This window comes from Hyperolius riggenbachi, chromosome 6 (genome assembly GCF_040937935.1).
Source record: "Hyperolius riggenbachi isolate aHypRig1 chromosome 6, aHypRig1.pri, whole genome shotgun sequence".
Classification (NCBI taxonomy): Eukaryota; Metazoa; Chordata; class Amphibia; order Anura; family Hyperoliidae; genus Hyperolius; species Hyperolius riggenbachi.
The window spans coordinates 115,257,222-115,274,385 of record NC_090651.1 but is presented as its reverse complement, the minus strand read 5'-3'; the positions used below and the strand labels follow the sequence as shown (position 1 = coordinate 115,274,385).

The following is a 17,164-nucleotide window of genomic DNA, read 5'->3' as shown; positions in this document are numbered from 1 at the left end:
TAGGAGAGGATGACAGGTGAGGAGGCGGGGAGGACAGCGGGAGCCGTGCTATGCGTCTCTACGCAGGACGCATTGTAAGGTATAGTATTCTAATTGGCGTGGGAGATCTTCAATCAAGTTAATTGAAGATCGCAAGATAAGAGGATGTTGTTAGTCGTTGGATCATTTCCGAGGATATATTTGCGTGGGAACATTTTTTTAAAGGTACAGGTAAGTATTTGTGGTTAATTAAGATTATTAAACTACTTTTCTCGTGGTTGTGTTTTTATTTCCTTTAACCCTTTGTGGAAATGGGTAAGGGGTACTTTGTACCCCTATACTCATTTCTCCTGGGAGGGAGGGGAGCATCTGGGGGTCCCATTCTTAAAGGGGACTCCAAGATGCCACCATGAAACCCCCCCAGGGAGTCGTCGCCCCCACCTCCTCCTGGGGCACCGGAGGTGGGGAAGAGCCCCTTGTCCATGGATTGGACAAGGGCTCCGGGGGGGGAGGGGGAGGCTTGGCCGCCCCTCCCCCCCAGAGCCCCCCCATACCATGGACGATGCGGGCTGGTATAGCTCAGGGTGCGAAGCCCCAGTCGGCCAGGGCTCCGCATTCTGGCTATCCCAGCCTGCATGGGAGACAAGGGGTTACAGAGGCTCATGAGGGGGAACCCCACATCGTTTTTTTAAAAATGTATTTCCCACACTCAGAACATTAAAAAAAAATTGATAGCAAATGTTAAAAAAAAGACGTGGGGTCCCCCCTCCCGAGCCTCTGTAACCCCTTGTCCCCCATGCAGGCTTGGATAGCCAGAATGCGGAGCCCCGGCTGACTGGGGCTTCGCACCCTGAGCTATACCAGCCCGCATGGTCCATGGTATGGGGAGCTCCGGTGGGGGAAGGGGCGGCCAAGCCTCCCCCTACAAGGGGCTTTTCCCCGCCTCTCTTGCCCCAGGTGGAGGCGGGGGCGACGACTCCCTGGGGAGGGGGGTTCATGGTGGCATCTGGGAGTCCCCTTTAAGAAGGGGGCCCCCAGATGCCCCCCCCTCCCAGGAGAAATGAGTATAGGGGTACAAAGTACCCCTTACCCATTTCCACAAAGGGTTAAATGAAATAAAAACACAACCACTAGAAAAGTATTTTAATAATCCTAATTAACCACAAATACTTACCTGTACCTTTAAGAAAAAAATCCCACGCCAATTAGATCCCACGACAGTATCCTCCATCTTGCGACCTTCTGATACATCTTGATTGAAGATCTCCGCCGCCCCGACGCCACACACGCCGCACTGCTCTCAGCTATACTGAGTATAGCTGAGAGTGCGTCTATACAGACGCATTACCACTGGCTGCTGCTGCCATCCCTGCCTCCCCCCACCTGTCACCCTTACCCATGCTGGCACCCAATGCACCCATGGGTGCCAGCATGGGTGAGGGTGACAGGTGTGAGAGAGGCAGGGAGAGCAGCGGCAGCCAGTGGTAATGCGCCTGTATAGATGCACTCTCAGCTATACTTAGTATAGCTGAGAGCAAAAAAGCATCTTTAAACTTTGGCTCCAAGGCTCCCCATTGGTTCCTTATCGACCAATGGGGATCCTCCTGATCCCCATTGGTCTGTTAAGGAACCAATGGGGACCATTAAAGCTAAAATTTAAAGATGCTTTTTTGCTCTTAGCTATACTAAGTATAGCTGAGAGCAGTGCGGCGGAGGTGGCGTATGTGGCGTCGGGGAGGCGGAGATCTTCAATCAAGATGTATCAGAAGGTCGCAAGATGGAGGATACTGTCGTGGAACCTAATTGACGTGGGATTTTTTTCTTAAAGGTACAGGTAAGTATTTCTGAAGATCGCAAGACAGAGGATACTGTCGTCGTGGGACATAACAGATTATAGCGCGGGACCTTTTCTGAGGATAATGGCGTGGGATTTTTTTCTTAAAGGTACAGGTAAGTATTTCTGAAGATCGCAAGATGGAGGATACTGTCGTGGGACATAATTGGCGTGGCAATTTTTTCTTAAAGGTACAGGTAAGTATTTCTGGTTAATTTAGAACATTAAAGGACTTTTCTCGTTGTTGCGTTTTTATTTCATTTAACCCTTTATGGAAATGGGTAAGGGGTACTTTGCACCCCTATACTCATTTGTCCTGGGAGGGGGGCAGGCATCTGGCTTCCCCTTCTTAAAGGGGACTCCCAGATGCCACCATGAACCCCCCCCCCCCAGGGAGTCGTTGCCCCCACCTCCTCCTAGGGCACCAGAGGTGGGGAAGAGCCCCTTGTCCATGGATTGGACAAGGGCTCCGAGGGGGGGGAAGGCTTGGCCACCCCTCCCCCCCGAAGCCCCCCCATACCATGGACCATGCGGGCTGGTATAGCTCAGGGTGCGAAGCCCCAGTCGGCCGGGGCTCCGCATTCTGGCTATACCAGCCTGCATGGGGGACAAGGGGTTACAGAGGCTCGGTAGGGGGGCCCCCATGTCATTTTTTTCAAAAAATTTCCCACACTCTGAACATATACCAAAAATTTAAATTAAAAAAAAAATAATGTTTCCCAGTATCTTTTTAACATATCCTGCAAATTTGGTGTTGCTAGGATTTAAGGGGACTTTGCTATTAACTGCTAAAGTCGGCGGGAATTGTTTCCACGGAAATGTCATTGCGCGATTTAAATAGATACATTTTCCTCTTTGAAGATTTAAAATCGATTTTCTCAAAAACTATAAGGTCTTTTTCAACAATTTTTTTTCTTCGTGTTCCCACTATTCTTCTTAACATTCCCTACACATTTGGTGTTTCTGGCATTTAAAGGGGCTTTGCTATTAACCGCTAAAATCGGCGGGCGTTTAATTTTCCCATGGTCAGAAGAAGAATATTCAAAATCGATTTTCTCAAAAACTATAAGGTCTTTTTGAAAAAATGTTTTTTCCTCTTGTTCACAATTTTCTTCTTAACATACCCTGCAAATTTGGTGTTTTTGGTGTTTTTAGCTTTTAAGGGGGCTTTGCTATTAAACATTAAAGCCGGCGGGCAGATATTTTCCAAACAGCAGCAAAGCAGCGGTTAAAACGATAAATATCGTTCAGGCAGGACAAAAAAAAAAATGTTTTAAAACAATAAATTTAGTTCAAAAGGTCTGCACTATTTTAACCTTTAAAACGATAAATATCGTTTTAAACATATATCGGGCAGAAGGGGGCGCCATTTTTTTGCCTACGCCATTTTTCACTAGACGCGATCTATTTGGCTGCAGTAGTGTCTGAATAACACCAGAAACAAGCATGCAGCTAATCTTGTCAGATTTGACAATTTCAGAAACACCTGATCTGCTGCATGCTTGTTCAGGGTCTATGGCTAAATGTACTAAGGGCAGAGGATCAGCAGGACAACCAGGCAATTTGCATTGTTTAAAAGGAAATAAATATGGCAGCCTTCATATCCGTCTTGCTTTAGTTGTCCTTTAACGTGAACCCATTTTTTTAGTTCAGGGTTACTTGAACATTGCCTTTTAAGTAAATGCTGGACTATCTCCTTTTTAGCAGCCTGTTTTTTGCAAATAATTTAACCAGGCAACCCTTTTTGCAAATGTTGGTCAGAAAAACGTATTATATTATAATGATACGTTCACATCAACACGTTATCAGCGCAGTGTGATGGAATCCATTGAAGTAACACGATGCATGCAGTGCGGTACATTATAACATGCTCGATAACAGTATTTAGTACCAACTATATCAGCACCAAAAAGTAATGATGAGAATGTTTGGTGCCGAAATCCAGAGGATAAACTTGAAATGGGGCCCTAGTCAAGATGCTAGTTGAGCCTCACTGTTGGTCATCTGGCTTCTTTGGTAAGGTAAGATGAGGGAGGTTAGTCAGCAAAGGTGCCAGCCAGGCCCATAGGACCCATCAGGCTCTAGGCACCTGCCTACGTTGCCTTGTGAATGATCTGGCTTTGCTAAAATCACTGCACCCAATCCTCTTGGTCTGCAGTCTGTTTGCTGCACTGTCATCATCTTTGGGGGAGATGGGACACAGAGGCATGTCATCTGCCTAATGACACGGCTCTGTGTCCCCCAACCGCCACTCTCCCCCCCCCCCCCCCCCGCTGCGCTATAGCCCCCCCCCCCCCCCCCAAGTTTAGCAACAAGATTTGTTGCTAACTCAGATGTAAACATGAGGGAGAGGAAGTCTATCAGTGATTTTGGCACCAAACATTCTCATCATTACTTTTTAGTACTGATATACTTGGTACTGAATAAGACATGTTTAGGATTTTAGAATCTAACAATATTCAGGGCAGATCAGTGTTAACACAATGAAGGGTAAAAGTCACATGACGTATTCTACATGCAGTGCAACACATGTGGTGAAGCATACAGTACATACAATGTATGCTTCACTGCAACTGCTAATGTGCACTTAATGCTGTACCACCCTGCATGCATCGTGTTACTCCAACAGATTCCATCAAACCGCACTGCTAGCTGCTTGATGTGAATATAGCATAATAACTATTACCGTATATTGTCCGAAGCAAAATGTAACTTTGAAGGTAACCTTAAAGGTTGCCTGCAGGGAAAAATTGGTGGGTACTCACCTTGGGACAGTCTGACAGACCCAATTAGGCTCGGCTTTTTCCGTCAAAGCCCGAGCGTATTTGAGCTACTGGGCAGGAGTTGTGCAGCCACTATCTTCGGGGGTCTCAGCACTGGAGCGGCCTGGCGGAGGAGGATAGGGGAAGCCTCTGGAGAATCCAGAGCCCTTACTCTCCTGACGTAAGTATCCAAAATCCCTTCTTCTGGTTCAGACAGTACCCATGATTCTTTTCTTTATGTTTCACTTTTCGATGCTCGTGCTCACACACTTTCTCTGCTCTAGGTGGTTATCCCTGGGAGAGAGAGCAAGACCTCTTGGCCTCCTTTTAACCAGGCTCTCTGGGGATGCCCTACTTAGCATGTGCTAAATCTTGGGTTTCGGCACCAATTGTAATAAATATTTGTTGGTTGCTATTGGCAACAACACTACACCTTCGTTCGGCACCATATCACAGGAAGTGTGATAACTTGACACTCATCCCAGCAAACAGCATAGGAGATAGAACTTCTTAGACGTCGTCAAAGGTTCAAGAGTTTATTTGTAAAACTAATATACAGATGTGTTCAGTAGCAATATCTTCACTACAGGTTAACCTTGGAAAAGCAAAACGGTCTGTAAAATCTTATGCATTCCTTGCATACTTGATCTATCCCTAATAGCTAGATCAGGCTTCTATTTGTTACATCTATGCTAATTGCACTTAGCCTATATACAGCATACAGATAATGTAGAATTAAAGTAGAAACAGGAGTGAATAAAGTCATCAGTCAGAAGTAGTCCCTCGGGAGCCTATATTGGCTCTTGTTATACTGACCTCTGAAGAGTTAAATGTGACATCATCCGAGCATGGAAGGATCAATAACTCATCGCCTGCTAGTATAGCTTCCATGTACTTAGAGAGTGGTTGGGGAGGGGGGAATGGAGGGTGAGCTAAGAAGGGAGGGGTTATATCACACCGTTTGTATTGGTGCATGTTGCAACTGTTCTCAGGGTGGTTCTAGACTTTTCGCTGCCTGAGGCAAAATGTGCGAGGATGCGCCCCCCCCCTTCCCCCCTCCCGAATTGGAATGATCACACAGCACCCGACAGTTTGCACTGCATGTTATAGCTGCGGTGAGTCCCCCAAAAAACACCCTCAGTATACATAGGTAGCCAGTTATAGGTGCCCCCAGTATAGGTTAGCCAGGCATTCTCTTCACTTTCTGTTTCTGCCTGGTGCTGCCCCCAGATTTCTGCGCCTGAGGAAGTCACCTCACTTGACATCATGGGCGGACCAGGCCTGACTGTTCTTTGTTAACTGTAAAAAAACACACAACTTTTTATTGAAAATCATTAAAAACACTTTAAAAAAAACAACAAATGTACTTTAATGGGGTGCCACTTCAAATGACTTAATATGAGGATCTATTTGGAAGGAAATGTAAAATAACACTGTTTCACTCCAATGTCCTTTATCTTCAGTAAATTAGAACAGACAAGTGCTGAGAGTCAATTTGCAACTGTACAAGCAGAGAGGGCAGTTTCAAAATACACTATTCAAGCAGTGAGCAGCACACACTGCAGCTTGTTTACTATCAGTATAAGCCCATTATAACACAACCTACACTGTACATCCTAGAGGTGACGAACCTTTGTTGTAAAAAGAGGACAAAAAAAAATAATTCAAGTATGCTTCATTACTGATCAGGACTCATTTTAAAGGCTCTTTTTAAGATTCAAGCACTTTATTGTTTAACACAAGGAAATTACCGTACTATTCATGACAACCCCATGGTGCATATAGGTAACATGGTGATAGTAACAAAAGTAGAAATAGAAGAAATTATACAAGTATGCCAGTTATTACGGATATTTAAACAATTTGCACACAGTGTTAATTATTTCAGAGGGGATTCAGAGTTCAACAACTTTATGGCGGATGGGAAAAAGCTGTTTTTCAGTCTGTTTGTTTGTATGCGGATTGATCTGAAATGTCTACCTGATGGAAGGAGCTCAAAAAAGGTGAGTGTGAGTGTTGTCCTTGATAAAGTTTTTGTCCTTGATAATGTTTTTGGCCCTTCTCATACAGAGAGTCTTATACAGGAGTTCCAGTGATGGTAGTTCAGTGCCGATAATGGCTTCTGCTGATGAAACAACTCGCTGCAGGGCTTCTCTAGTAGCCTTGGTGCAGCTGTTGTACCAGGCTGTCATGTAATTGGTGAAAACACTTTCTATAGTGCATCTGTGGAAATTAACCAGCAGCTTCTATGGAAAGTTAACGCTCCTTAGAAATGTATTGCTGTAAGCTGTTCTTATCTAAGAGCACCAAGATATTTTAATTACACCTTTGTATATATAAAAGTATATAAAAAGTTATTTAGACACTTTACATTTCTGTCGCCTAAAGAGATCATTACTGATTATTTCATGTGACAGTTTGGGAATGATCACTGTACAGGCATCCTGCTCAGCTCCTGTCCTATAAACACTATTTGGGTAAAAGAGGCGCCCTGGGCAGAGCATCTGTGGTTTACCACGGTTAGGATCTGCTTCCTGTGTTTCTTCAAGGAGAGCGACCGCACCCAGGTCCCCGGTGACCTCCCCGAGTGGAGTCGGGTTAATTGTCTCCACCTGCTTCTCATGGTCGGTTGCCCCTCTGCATCCCACCTTTGTGAGTAGTTCTTATTACCATTTTTCATTCATCTACTTGCTGTGATATACTACACCATTGGGCTCCCTTTTTGTCTCCTGTGCCTTTTTCTAGAGGATGCTTTGACACCCACACTTCAACACCTGTCCTATAAAGAGAGGGGGGCAAGCAAGAGGTGCCCCACTGCTGGAAGTTCAGTAGAAGTGCCCACAAGAAAAACAAAGGTTTGTTGTTAGCAAACAAATAAGTATTTGGGGGTGACAAAAAAAAAATCGAATGTTGTGTATGTAACATTGCACTTTACCATTCATTAAATTCATTAAGTAAAGCCACGGTGTTTTCTAACCTGTCTATTAATAGCAATTAACAGTCTTCTGCAGAAGCTGAATTAAAGGTCTAACACAAAAAAAATAGCACAAAAAAAAAACAACAAAATGTAAAATGCATGTGAACACTTACTTATACGAAGTGCATTTACCCCAAAGTAAAATGCACTGTACATTACTTTTCTCCTATGTTGCTGTCACTTACTAAAAGGAGTACTGCAAGGATACAAAAAAATTAGTTTAACTTACCTGGGGCTTCTAAAGATAAAAAGGGGATTTTCTTATCAGTGAGGGTCACACTGTAGTCACTTCCTGTCTGAGTCAGGACTGAGTCAGCCACTTACATACCTGATATTTAACTGTTTCAGGCAGAGAAAGTAAAAAAGGAACACAGCATAGTTATTTGTGTGCTAGGCACTGTACATACCCATGTCTATCTCATCATGTCACATGTCACTTCGGGTATCCTTTAATGTCACAAGTCATTGCACCTGCGTGGCTCTCGCTGTGCACGTCCTCTCTCCCGCTGACGTCACCTGGAGTTTACTACGCAGGCGCAGTAGTGTACTGCATCTGCACAGTACACTCCAGGTGACGTCAGCGAGAGAGAGGACGTGTACCGCGAGGGCTGCACAGGCGCAGTGACGTGCAATATTAAAGTCGCACATTCCAGAAGTGAGCCGGCAGTGTGTCCCGGAGGATTGTTTTACCCCCGCGCAGGCACAGGACGCCTGCGGGGGGCCGTTAGAAGTTAAACTCATTTTTTTAGTACCCTTACAGTACTCCTTTAATGTTGTTGTCCCTGAGAATCCTCCATGAGGAGATGGACTAGTCCAAAACACGTCATATATGTCAGAATTAGGGATATTTTACACTACATGCAAATCCAATTACATGCAATTCCGATTCCTGGAGTGATTAAAAAAAATTGTCTGCGTTTTTCTTCTTGTGTTGCTAGCATCCAGTGAAAATCACAAATAGGAATCACAAATGCGAATTGCAAATTGCAGTGTAAAATAAGTCTAATACTGCTTACTGTGACAGGAACATAGGAGGAAAGTAATGTATAGTGCATTTCGATCTGAGAGAAATGTACTTCTTTTACTCATGTATTTAATTTTTTTGTGATAGTGGTCCTTTAAATATAAACGTAGCTTAAGTAGTTTGCTGGAGTATTGCCACAATGACAACAGAACACGCAGCCAAGGTTGCATCCTCGTCATCTGTGTGTGTTCCCTTTAAGAGGCAGCATCAGCATCAGTCAGGGCGCTGAGCTCCAGTCACTCCCTCACATCCCTCATCCCTCCTCCTCTCTCTTTTCTTCCCCTTGTTTCCATGACTTCTCGCACAGCTCTCCTTGCCACTTGAGGGTGTCCTCTCCAAGCTGGATGCCTAGGCACAGCATGGCGCTGTTTGTGGCCAGCATGCCGGGCTGCCTGCGTGCTGCAGCCTTCTGGACGCTGGTGTACTCCTATTGCCTGCTCGGCGCCTGCACTGCGTTCATCAAACTTTTCTGCAGCATCCTAATCAGGCCAAGGAGGACCTTCCAGCGGATCCCCCGGGAGGTCACACCAGGCTGCCTGAATGACCCTTTCCTGGGCACACACTGCTATGTGCGGATCAAGGTAAACCCATTGTTCTGGATTGTCCACAACTTCCATCCATCCGTGCTACCCTGGCGACAGCACAGCTGCCTTAATTGGCATGCTGGATCATTTCTTACTCACCTTGTGCTTATACCTAGAAAACACTGGAGTAACTTCAAACTTGGCTTCAGCATGGCAGCAATTAATTCTCACTCCTGTAAGCAGGCTGGCCAGGGCTGCAGCCTCTAGTGTGTATTATCACACATTATCTGCAGCTGATACATATACACACACCAGACACAGGATCAGTCATCACAGGCTGTTATTCTGCAGAGCAGACAGTTACTGCTTTTACAAGCGTTGTTATTATTCAGTGCTACATTGATACATGTGACTGCTATGCTAACAAGGGTTAAATATTAATAGGTTTCCCCATACATCATTTTGGGTGTGGAATTCATTTGATGAGCATTTCTTGCCAGTTGCCATCACTGGTGACTTCAGAGTGAAATAAAGACCCTTAAAGAGAGACATGCTGTTATTTACAGAGATAGTAGCTGTTTGGGGTAATTGGGGTCTGCCTGGTTAAGGGATCACCTATTGCCTTGCTGGAAAAACATGTGGAAGCTTCATTCATGAATCGCCTATATGGCATGTTGGTCATTTACTCACTTTCTGTAGTAATTGCAGATAACTGTATGAGGGCTGCTGCTGGTGCCTCTAAAGTCAATACACATAACGAATAGGCTTGGTGCTACTTTGTGCTCAACACTCATCTATATGCCAAATAACAATGACTCTGAGTCCTGATGGTATCATTCAGCATCTCACACTGTCACACTGTGCTGTCAGATGACCATGTGCATTTTTGCATATCATCTGTCACTAGTGTGTGCGTGACAATATGTATGTGTTTGTTTATGTATTGCTTCTGTTCCCTACATCCCCTCCCCAAATAGGTGTTTATTTTCTTCCGTCTCACATCACCGACAGTAGGTAATAGTTTAACTCTTAAAACACCATCAGAACACGGTCTGTTGACCTCCGCGGCGGAGAACACAATGCCATTTATTCCGTCAGGAGTGTGTTTCCCATTTCATTGTCTCTGCCTGGCGTTTGTATTGTGTAAGATTCCCTTCTCTCCTCTGAGCACGTAGCAGTTTTGCAGGTCACCTTCTTTCCCTGTGTGTTTCATGCCACGTTAGTGGAATAACAATTCACACTGCCAAGTTGAGTGTAAACATGGAGCTAGCCTTCTCATCCAGGCAATTACTGCACCTTAATAGTAATTATCCGTTCAACTGGCATCACAAGTGGAATCTAGAGCCCATGAAATGATTAAGCACTTGAGTGAAATTATTAGAAGGCATGATAGGGCTTTGTATGGTGGCGGTTAGTAAATACACCTCATTCTTTCAAGGTTACTTGTGTATTAAAAGGCATTTCATTGTCTGCTTTTTAAGCATCCTCTGGGAGAAGTGTTGAATATGCTAAATAGCCATTCTATACATAGAATCTGTGAGCGGTTCTTTTGCCAGAAACAGATAAAATGTGGCAGAGCTACAGCCGGCGTGTATATCTGGACCCAATTATAGCAGCGTAGGATGGGCAGTGGACCAAATTATTGGGAGCCAAAATGTAAACTTTCATCAGTGTCCTCTAGGAATGTTCAGTTGTTTGCGTCCTTGAGTTAGACTCTTACATAGTTACATAGTTATTTTGGTTGAAAAAAGACATACGTCCATCAAGTTCAACCAGTACAAAGTACAACACCAGCCTGCTCCCTCACATATCCCTGTTGATCCAGAGGAAGGCGAAAAAACCCTTACAAGGCATGGTCCAATTAGCCCCAAAAGGGAAAAATTCCTTCCCGACTCCAGATGGCAATCAGATAAAATCCCTGGATCAACACCATTAGGCATAACCTAGTAATTGTAGCCATGGATGTCTTTCAATGCAAGGAAAGCATCTAAGCCCCCTTATTACCGGTATGTTGTATTTTCATTTGGATACTAGAAAGTAAAAACATTGGCAAAGTCCTCATTGTTGATAACGTTATAGTGGCTAGCCTTGGGCAAACAAGAAGCTTGGGAGGGGGGGGGGGGGGTATTCTTGGTATTGCCATGTTTATGAGTGTGTTGAAGAGGGTGTCTCCCCTATGACAGTCCTTGCCTGCAGCAGAGGAAAAGTACAGACAAGTGTTGTATAATAATACCCCCTGCATGTGTGTGGGGCTCTACATGAGAAGTAGGGGTTGTTTGACTTCTGTCATGTTTTTCCATACATTGCCTTCTGTTGTTTGTTGCTGTAGCCAGAACTTTTTTTTTTAAAATAAGGCAGCAGGCTGATTATAATGTCCAGCTTGGCAGTCTTTAAAACCATCTGCAGAGGTGACCACCCATTCAGGAGATATACCCAGTCACTGTTTACAGTAGTCATGACCTCTTCTAAATCTCTGCACATACGCTCAACCACCATCAGTAAAAAATGAGCGGTCCCCATGTGATGAATGAATGACGTCTGACAGCAACATAACGGTAGTACATCTGAATTCAGATCGGATTGTTAGCGGGAGGTCAAAACTAAGGACCCAGAAGTATGACACCAGCTACACAAAAGGTTTTTGAATGGAGTGAACATTTATCATTGTCCAATGCGAACAACTCTAAACCAACTACCATTAACACCAATCATTGTTGAAACGGATCCACCAGGATCATACCTGGATGATATTCATTGTCTTTTTTCATAGTTGTATCTCTTTTTTTCAATAATACTTGGCCAACCCATCGTTCCTCACTCATAACAGACGACAAGAGTCAAACACGTGTATGAGACCTTAAAGCGGATCTGAGATGAAAAACTAACTATAACAAGTAACTTGTCTATATAACTTATCTAAAATTTAGATAGTTTACACAGCAAATCTGGCTGCACACAGCTTCAACAGTTTATGATGATTTAATCCTGTGATACAATGAGAGCGGCCTAGTTATGTTTGTCATCATTACACAGGTAATCTGCAACTGCATCTCCACCCCTCAGCCTGGTTTAATTTTTTTTATCTAATAGCCTATTTACTTCTTCTTGCCCTACTCTCTCCATAGGGCAGTGTATGAAGCCCAGTTAAGTCAAGTGCTCATGAACTATCACAGATTGCCAGCAGACAGTCAGCTGAAACAGTCATGAGTGAACGATATTGACCAGCAAAAGTCTAAAGTCTGTACAGGACGTTAAAGCCTGACTCTGGACACGTGTGTTCTTAGAACTGTGTAGGCATTCAGTAGTAAAGCTCTTTGATTATTTTGTCAGAAAAATCAAAAAGTAACTGTACAGAAGTCCAGTCACTGTTCAATCTATGCAGCACAGACTGTTGTTGTCACTGTTCAATCTATGCAGCACAGACTGTTGCTGTCACTGTTCAATCTATAATCTATGCAGCACAGAATGTTGTTGTCACTGTTCAATCTATGCAGCACAGACTGTTGTTGTCACTGTTCAATCTATGCAGCACAGACTGTTGTTGTCACTGTTCAATCTGTGCAGCACAGACTGTTGTTGTCACTGTTCAATCTATGCAGCACAGACTGTTGTTGTCAGTGTTCAATCTGTGCAGCACAGACTGTTGTTGTCACTGTTCAATTTATGCAGCAGAGTGTTGTTGTCACTGTTCAATCTATGCAGCACAGACTGTTGTTGTCACTGTTCAATCTGTGCAGCACAGACTGTTGTTGTCACTGTTCAATTTATGCAGCACAGACTGTTGTTGTCACTGTTCAATCTATGCAGCACAGACTGTTGTTGTCACTGTTCAATCTATGCAGCACAGACAGTGTTTGTCACTGTTCAATCTATGCAGCACAGACTGTTGTTATAGGCTGCAATCTCCTCACAGAGATTCAGTCTGTGTCCGCTCATTTAATGCTGAAGCCCACTAGGGCTCATATGCAATTAACTTTTTCTCCTGAGTTTTCTCCTGGGTTTCAAACTTTTCAATAAAATGCAGTGGCGTACCTACCATAAGGCTGCAGGTGCTCACAGCACCGGGTGTAGCCATGGCTAGGGGTGCCACTGTGATGCGCAGTCACTGTGTTCTTCCACCTGGGACCTTTTTTCATAGTTTGGGCAACATTCAGCGGCAGGCAGTGCAGGGGACTGTACTACTTCCTGCACTAGATGTAGCACCCCTCCCCCTTCCTGTCCCATGGGCAATGTGTCTCCTCGCTCTCTACACACAGCCTGCAGTGAGTGACTGTGCAGAGCAGCAGGGTGAGTGGAGAGAATGATTGCTGTGCTGCAGCTGGGACAGTAGCAGGGAGAGGTGGCAGAATGTGTTTAGTGCTTCAGAAGTTGCCTGTCATTAGTAGCCATGTGCACCGGCTGTTGTAATACCAGAGTGCCCTGGACTATTGCTTATTTATCCTGATCAGAGTAATTAATCAATAAAGCGGTGCAGTCTGCTGTTGCAGAAGACATCGTCTGCAGCACTGTATAGAGTACAGAGTTTCATAACGGTTAGCTCCGTCCACATCCTGATGACCCCCTTTCCCCAAAAAGTCGGCACCCCAACTCTTCAACCCTCCCATCAAAAATTGGTTGTTTTTGGGGGTGTCTGTAAATAATCAGCACCAGGTGTCAAATTCCCTAGGTACGCCACTGACAAAATGCCCTTTAAACGTCCAGCCATCAATAAAATACTCAAAATAATTTTGATAGTACTTTTTTACCAAATTTTTGGCACTTTTTCAATAGCAGAAACATTATTTTAAATAGAAGATGAAAAATTATCTCCTTGGGGAAAACACAGGAGAAAAAGCTAATTGCATCAGGCCCCAGGAGGGATTTTCAGCAATTAGCAGTGGAACCCAATGAGGGTGATTTTACTAGAGCGCTTGCAATTTTCATAAATTGCATGCAGCATTTCGGAGCCAATGTGATTGAAGGAATGCAGGCATTCTTTCAAATCACTCTTGCTACGCCAATCGCATACACTAACGTTTGAGTTTTCTAGTGGATCCCAGGCCTTAAAGTGTACCAGAGCTGCATTACACTAAACGTTTTATACATACCTGCTGCTTCCTCCAGCCCCATACGCCCCGATCGCTCCCACGCCACTGTCCTCAGTCTGCTGCAGTGCTGGTACTGGGTCCCCGCACTTCCGTCAGTCAGAGCCAGTCTGACGTAAGAGAAGTGCGCTCTTTGTGTATCTCTCCAGCAGCCACTGGAGAGATACGTAGAGGGCACACTTCTCCTGCGAAGCAAGAGCGTCCAAGCGTAGTGCTTGCTAGGTGTATGGGGATAATACAGTCAATGCCGAATCGCAACCCCACCATGGGATTTTTAAATAAGCCAGACAGAGGACACCAAGCACTCACAATGAAGTATCCAGAGTTAGTGAGGGGTAGTGCCTAATTGCAGCACATTTCAAACTGTATCATCAGCAACTAGGCAAGTTCAAAGGAATAAAGTTCAACATGGATTGGTCCTACCAGATCCTGTAGTGACCGGTCACTCTGATATGGACAGTGTCCAGAATAGAGGCTTGTGGTTGTCCATGGAGGTGCTGACTTCAGTGTCATACGGCTAATTTTCCACATGAGGGTACAAAGAATGCTTGGTGGAGTACAGTTGTGGGTCTGTGGCAGGGTCAGGCCTGCACAGGCGGGTAGTCACTGACTGAAAGCGGTGTACATGTTTCGCCGGGATCTCCCCTCATTAGGACTGCGTAACTCTGAACTGAACTGAAAGTTCTAGTTTAGTAGCCTCAGTGTTCGGCTGTATATGTTCCAAGGATTAATGGTAAACAGTTTTTAACTTGATTACTTTTTATATGCATATAATATTGCAAAAAAGCAAAAAGTCAGCTAAACCACTGTAGAGATCAAAATCTTTATTCCTTACAATCTGCTAAATACATAAAAATAAATTGAGTCATCATCGGTTTATTTTCAGTGAGATGCAAAGCACAGCTAAAAGTACTTAAAAAAAAGTAAGGGAGCTCACTAATTTAATATCCGTTGGGTCTGTGCCAATACCAATAACTGATACTATAGCAGAAAAAAGTGTATGTGTGTATAGGAAAATCTGCCAAATAAAGAAACATGCAAACAGTTCTAAATGTTATAGCACAGTGCCCTAATAAAGTGAGAATCGTCATATATGAAAAGTCTATTCAACATGTCCTAACATAGATCATGAATAAAGTGCTGTTGTGTTGAAAATACTAGAAATACTGGTAATAAATATTACAAGTAACATACCTCAGGAAGACCTGACCACTAGTGCTGTGGATAGAGATGGAGCACCAGGCCTGATGCATATCATGGTGCATTACCGCCTCAAACTTCCATAGCTGAGAAAATCCTGAAAGGCAAAAAATCCTTACAAAGGTTTAAATAACAAAGGAAAGGGCTGGTTCACACTGCAGCCCAAATGTAACAAAGCATGTGTCTTTGGTGCACTTGCATTTGTCAGTTCTCTGGCTACCCATAGGACGTAATATAAGTTTGTAAGCAGAGGGGAAGGCTAGTGTTAGGAGAGGGGAAGGCTAGTGTTAGGAGAGGGGAAGGTTAGTGTTAGGAGAGGGGAAAGTTAGTGTTAGGAGAGGGGAAGGTTAGTATTAGGAGAGGGGAAGGCTAGTGGTAGGAAAGGGGAAGGCTAGTGTTAGGAGAGGGGAAGGATAGTGCTATGAGAGGGGAGGGCTAGTGTTAGGAGAGGGGAAGGTTAGTGTTAGGAGAGGGAAAGGTTAGTGTTAGGAGAGGGGAAGGCTAGTGTTAGGAGAGGGGAATGATTAGTGCTATGAGAGGGGAAGAATAGTGTAAGGAGAGGGGAAGGATTAGTGCTATGAGAGGGGAAGAATAGTGTAAGGAGAGGGGAAGAATAGTGTAAGGAGAGGGGAAGGCTAGTGTTAGGAGAGGGGAAGAATAGTGTAAGGAGAGGGGAAGGCTAGTGTTAGGAGAGGGGAAGGCTAGTGTTAGGAGAGGGGTAGGCTAGTGTTAGGAGAGGGGAAGGCTAGTGTTAAGAGAGGGAAAGGCTAGTGTTAGGAGAGGGGAAGGATAGTATTAGGAGAGGGGAATGATTAGTGCTATGAGAGGGGAAGAATAGTGTAAGGAGAGGAGAAGGATTAGTGCTATGAGAGGGGAAGGATAGTGTTAGGAGAGGGGAAGGTTAGTGTTAGGAGAGGGGAAGGCTAGTGTTAGGAGAGGGGAAGGTTAGTGTTAGGAGAGGGGAAGGATAGTGTTAGGAGAGGGGAAGGATAGTATTAGGAGAGGGGAAGGTTAGTATTAGGAGAGGGGAAGGCTAGTGTTAGGAGAGGGGAAGGCTAGTGTTAGGAGAGGGGAAGGTTAGTGTTAGGAGAGGGGAAGGATAGTGTTAGGAGAGGGGAAGGATAGTATTAGGAGAGGGGAATGATTAGTGCTATGAGAGGGGAAGAATAGTGTAAGGAGAGGGGAAGGTTTAGTGCTATGAGAAGGGAAGAATAGTGTAAGGAGAGGGGAAGAATAGTGTAAGGAGAGGGGAAGGCTAGTGTTAGGAGAGGGGAAGGATTAGTGCTATGAGAGAGGAAGGTTAGTGTTAGGAGAGGGGAAGGCTAGTGTTAGAAGAGGGGAAGGATTAGTGCTATGAGAGGGGAAAGTTAGTGTTAGGAGAGGGGAAGGTTAGTATTAGGAAAGGAGAAGGATTAGTGCTATGAGAGGGGAAAGTTAGTATTAGGAGAGGGGAAGGATTAGTGCTATGAGAGGGGAAGGCTAGTGTTAGGAGAAGGGAAGGTTAGTGTTAGGAGAGGGGAAGGTTAGTGTTAGGAGAGGGGAAGGTTAGTGTTAGGAGAGGGGAAGGATTAGTGCTATGAGAGGGGAAGGTTAGTGTTAGAGAGGGGAAGGCTAGTGTTAGGAGAGGGAAGGATTAGTGCTATGAGAGGGGAAGGTTAGTGTTAGGAAAGGGGAAGGATAGTGTTAGGAGAGGGAAAGGCTAGTGTTAGGAGAGGGGAAAGTTAGTGTTAGGAGAGGGGAAAGTTAGTGTTAGGAGAGGGGAAGGCTAGTGTTAGGAGAG

At 44.5% G+C, this 17,164-nt stretch overlaps 1 protein-coding gene across 2 annotated transcripts in view; it reads left to right on the top strand.

Moving 5' to 3' along the window:
- Positions 1 to 8,907: 8,907 nt before the first annotated feature.
- The window catches only part of EPHX4 (epoxide hydrolase 4), a 117,213-nt gene continuing 108,956 nt past the window's right edge, over positions 8,908 to 17,164 (top strand). For both annotated transcript variants that reach the window (XR_011022006.1, XM_068239803.1), the window contains exon 1: positions 8,908 to 9,157. Coding sequence is in view for 1 of the 2 variants with exons in the window: in XM_068239803.1 (XP_068095904.1) it covers positions 8,921 to 9,157 (237 nt within the window). In the remaining variant the exon portion in view is untranslated. The remainder of the gene's footprint in view (positions 9,158 to 17,164) is intronic.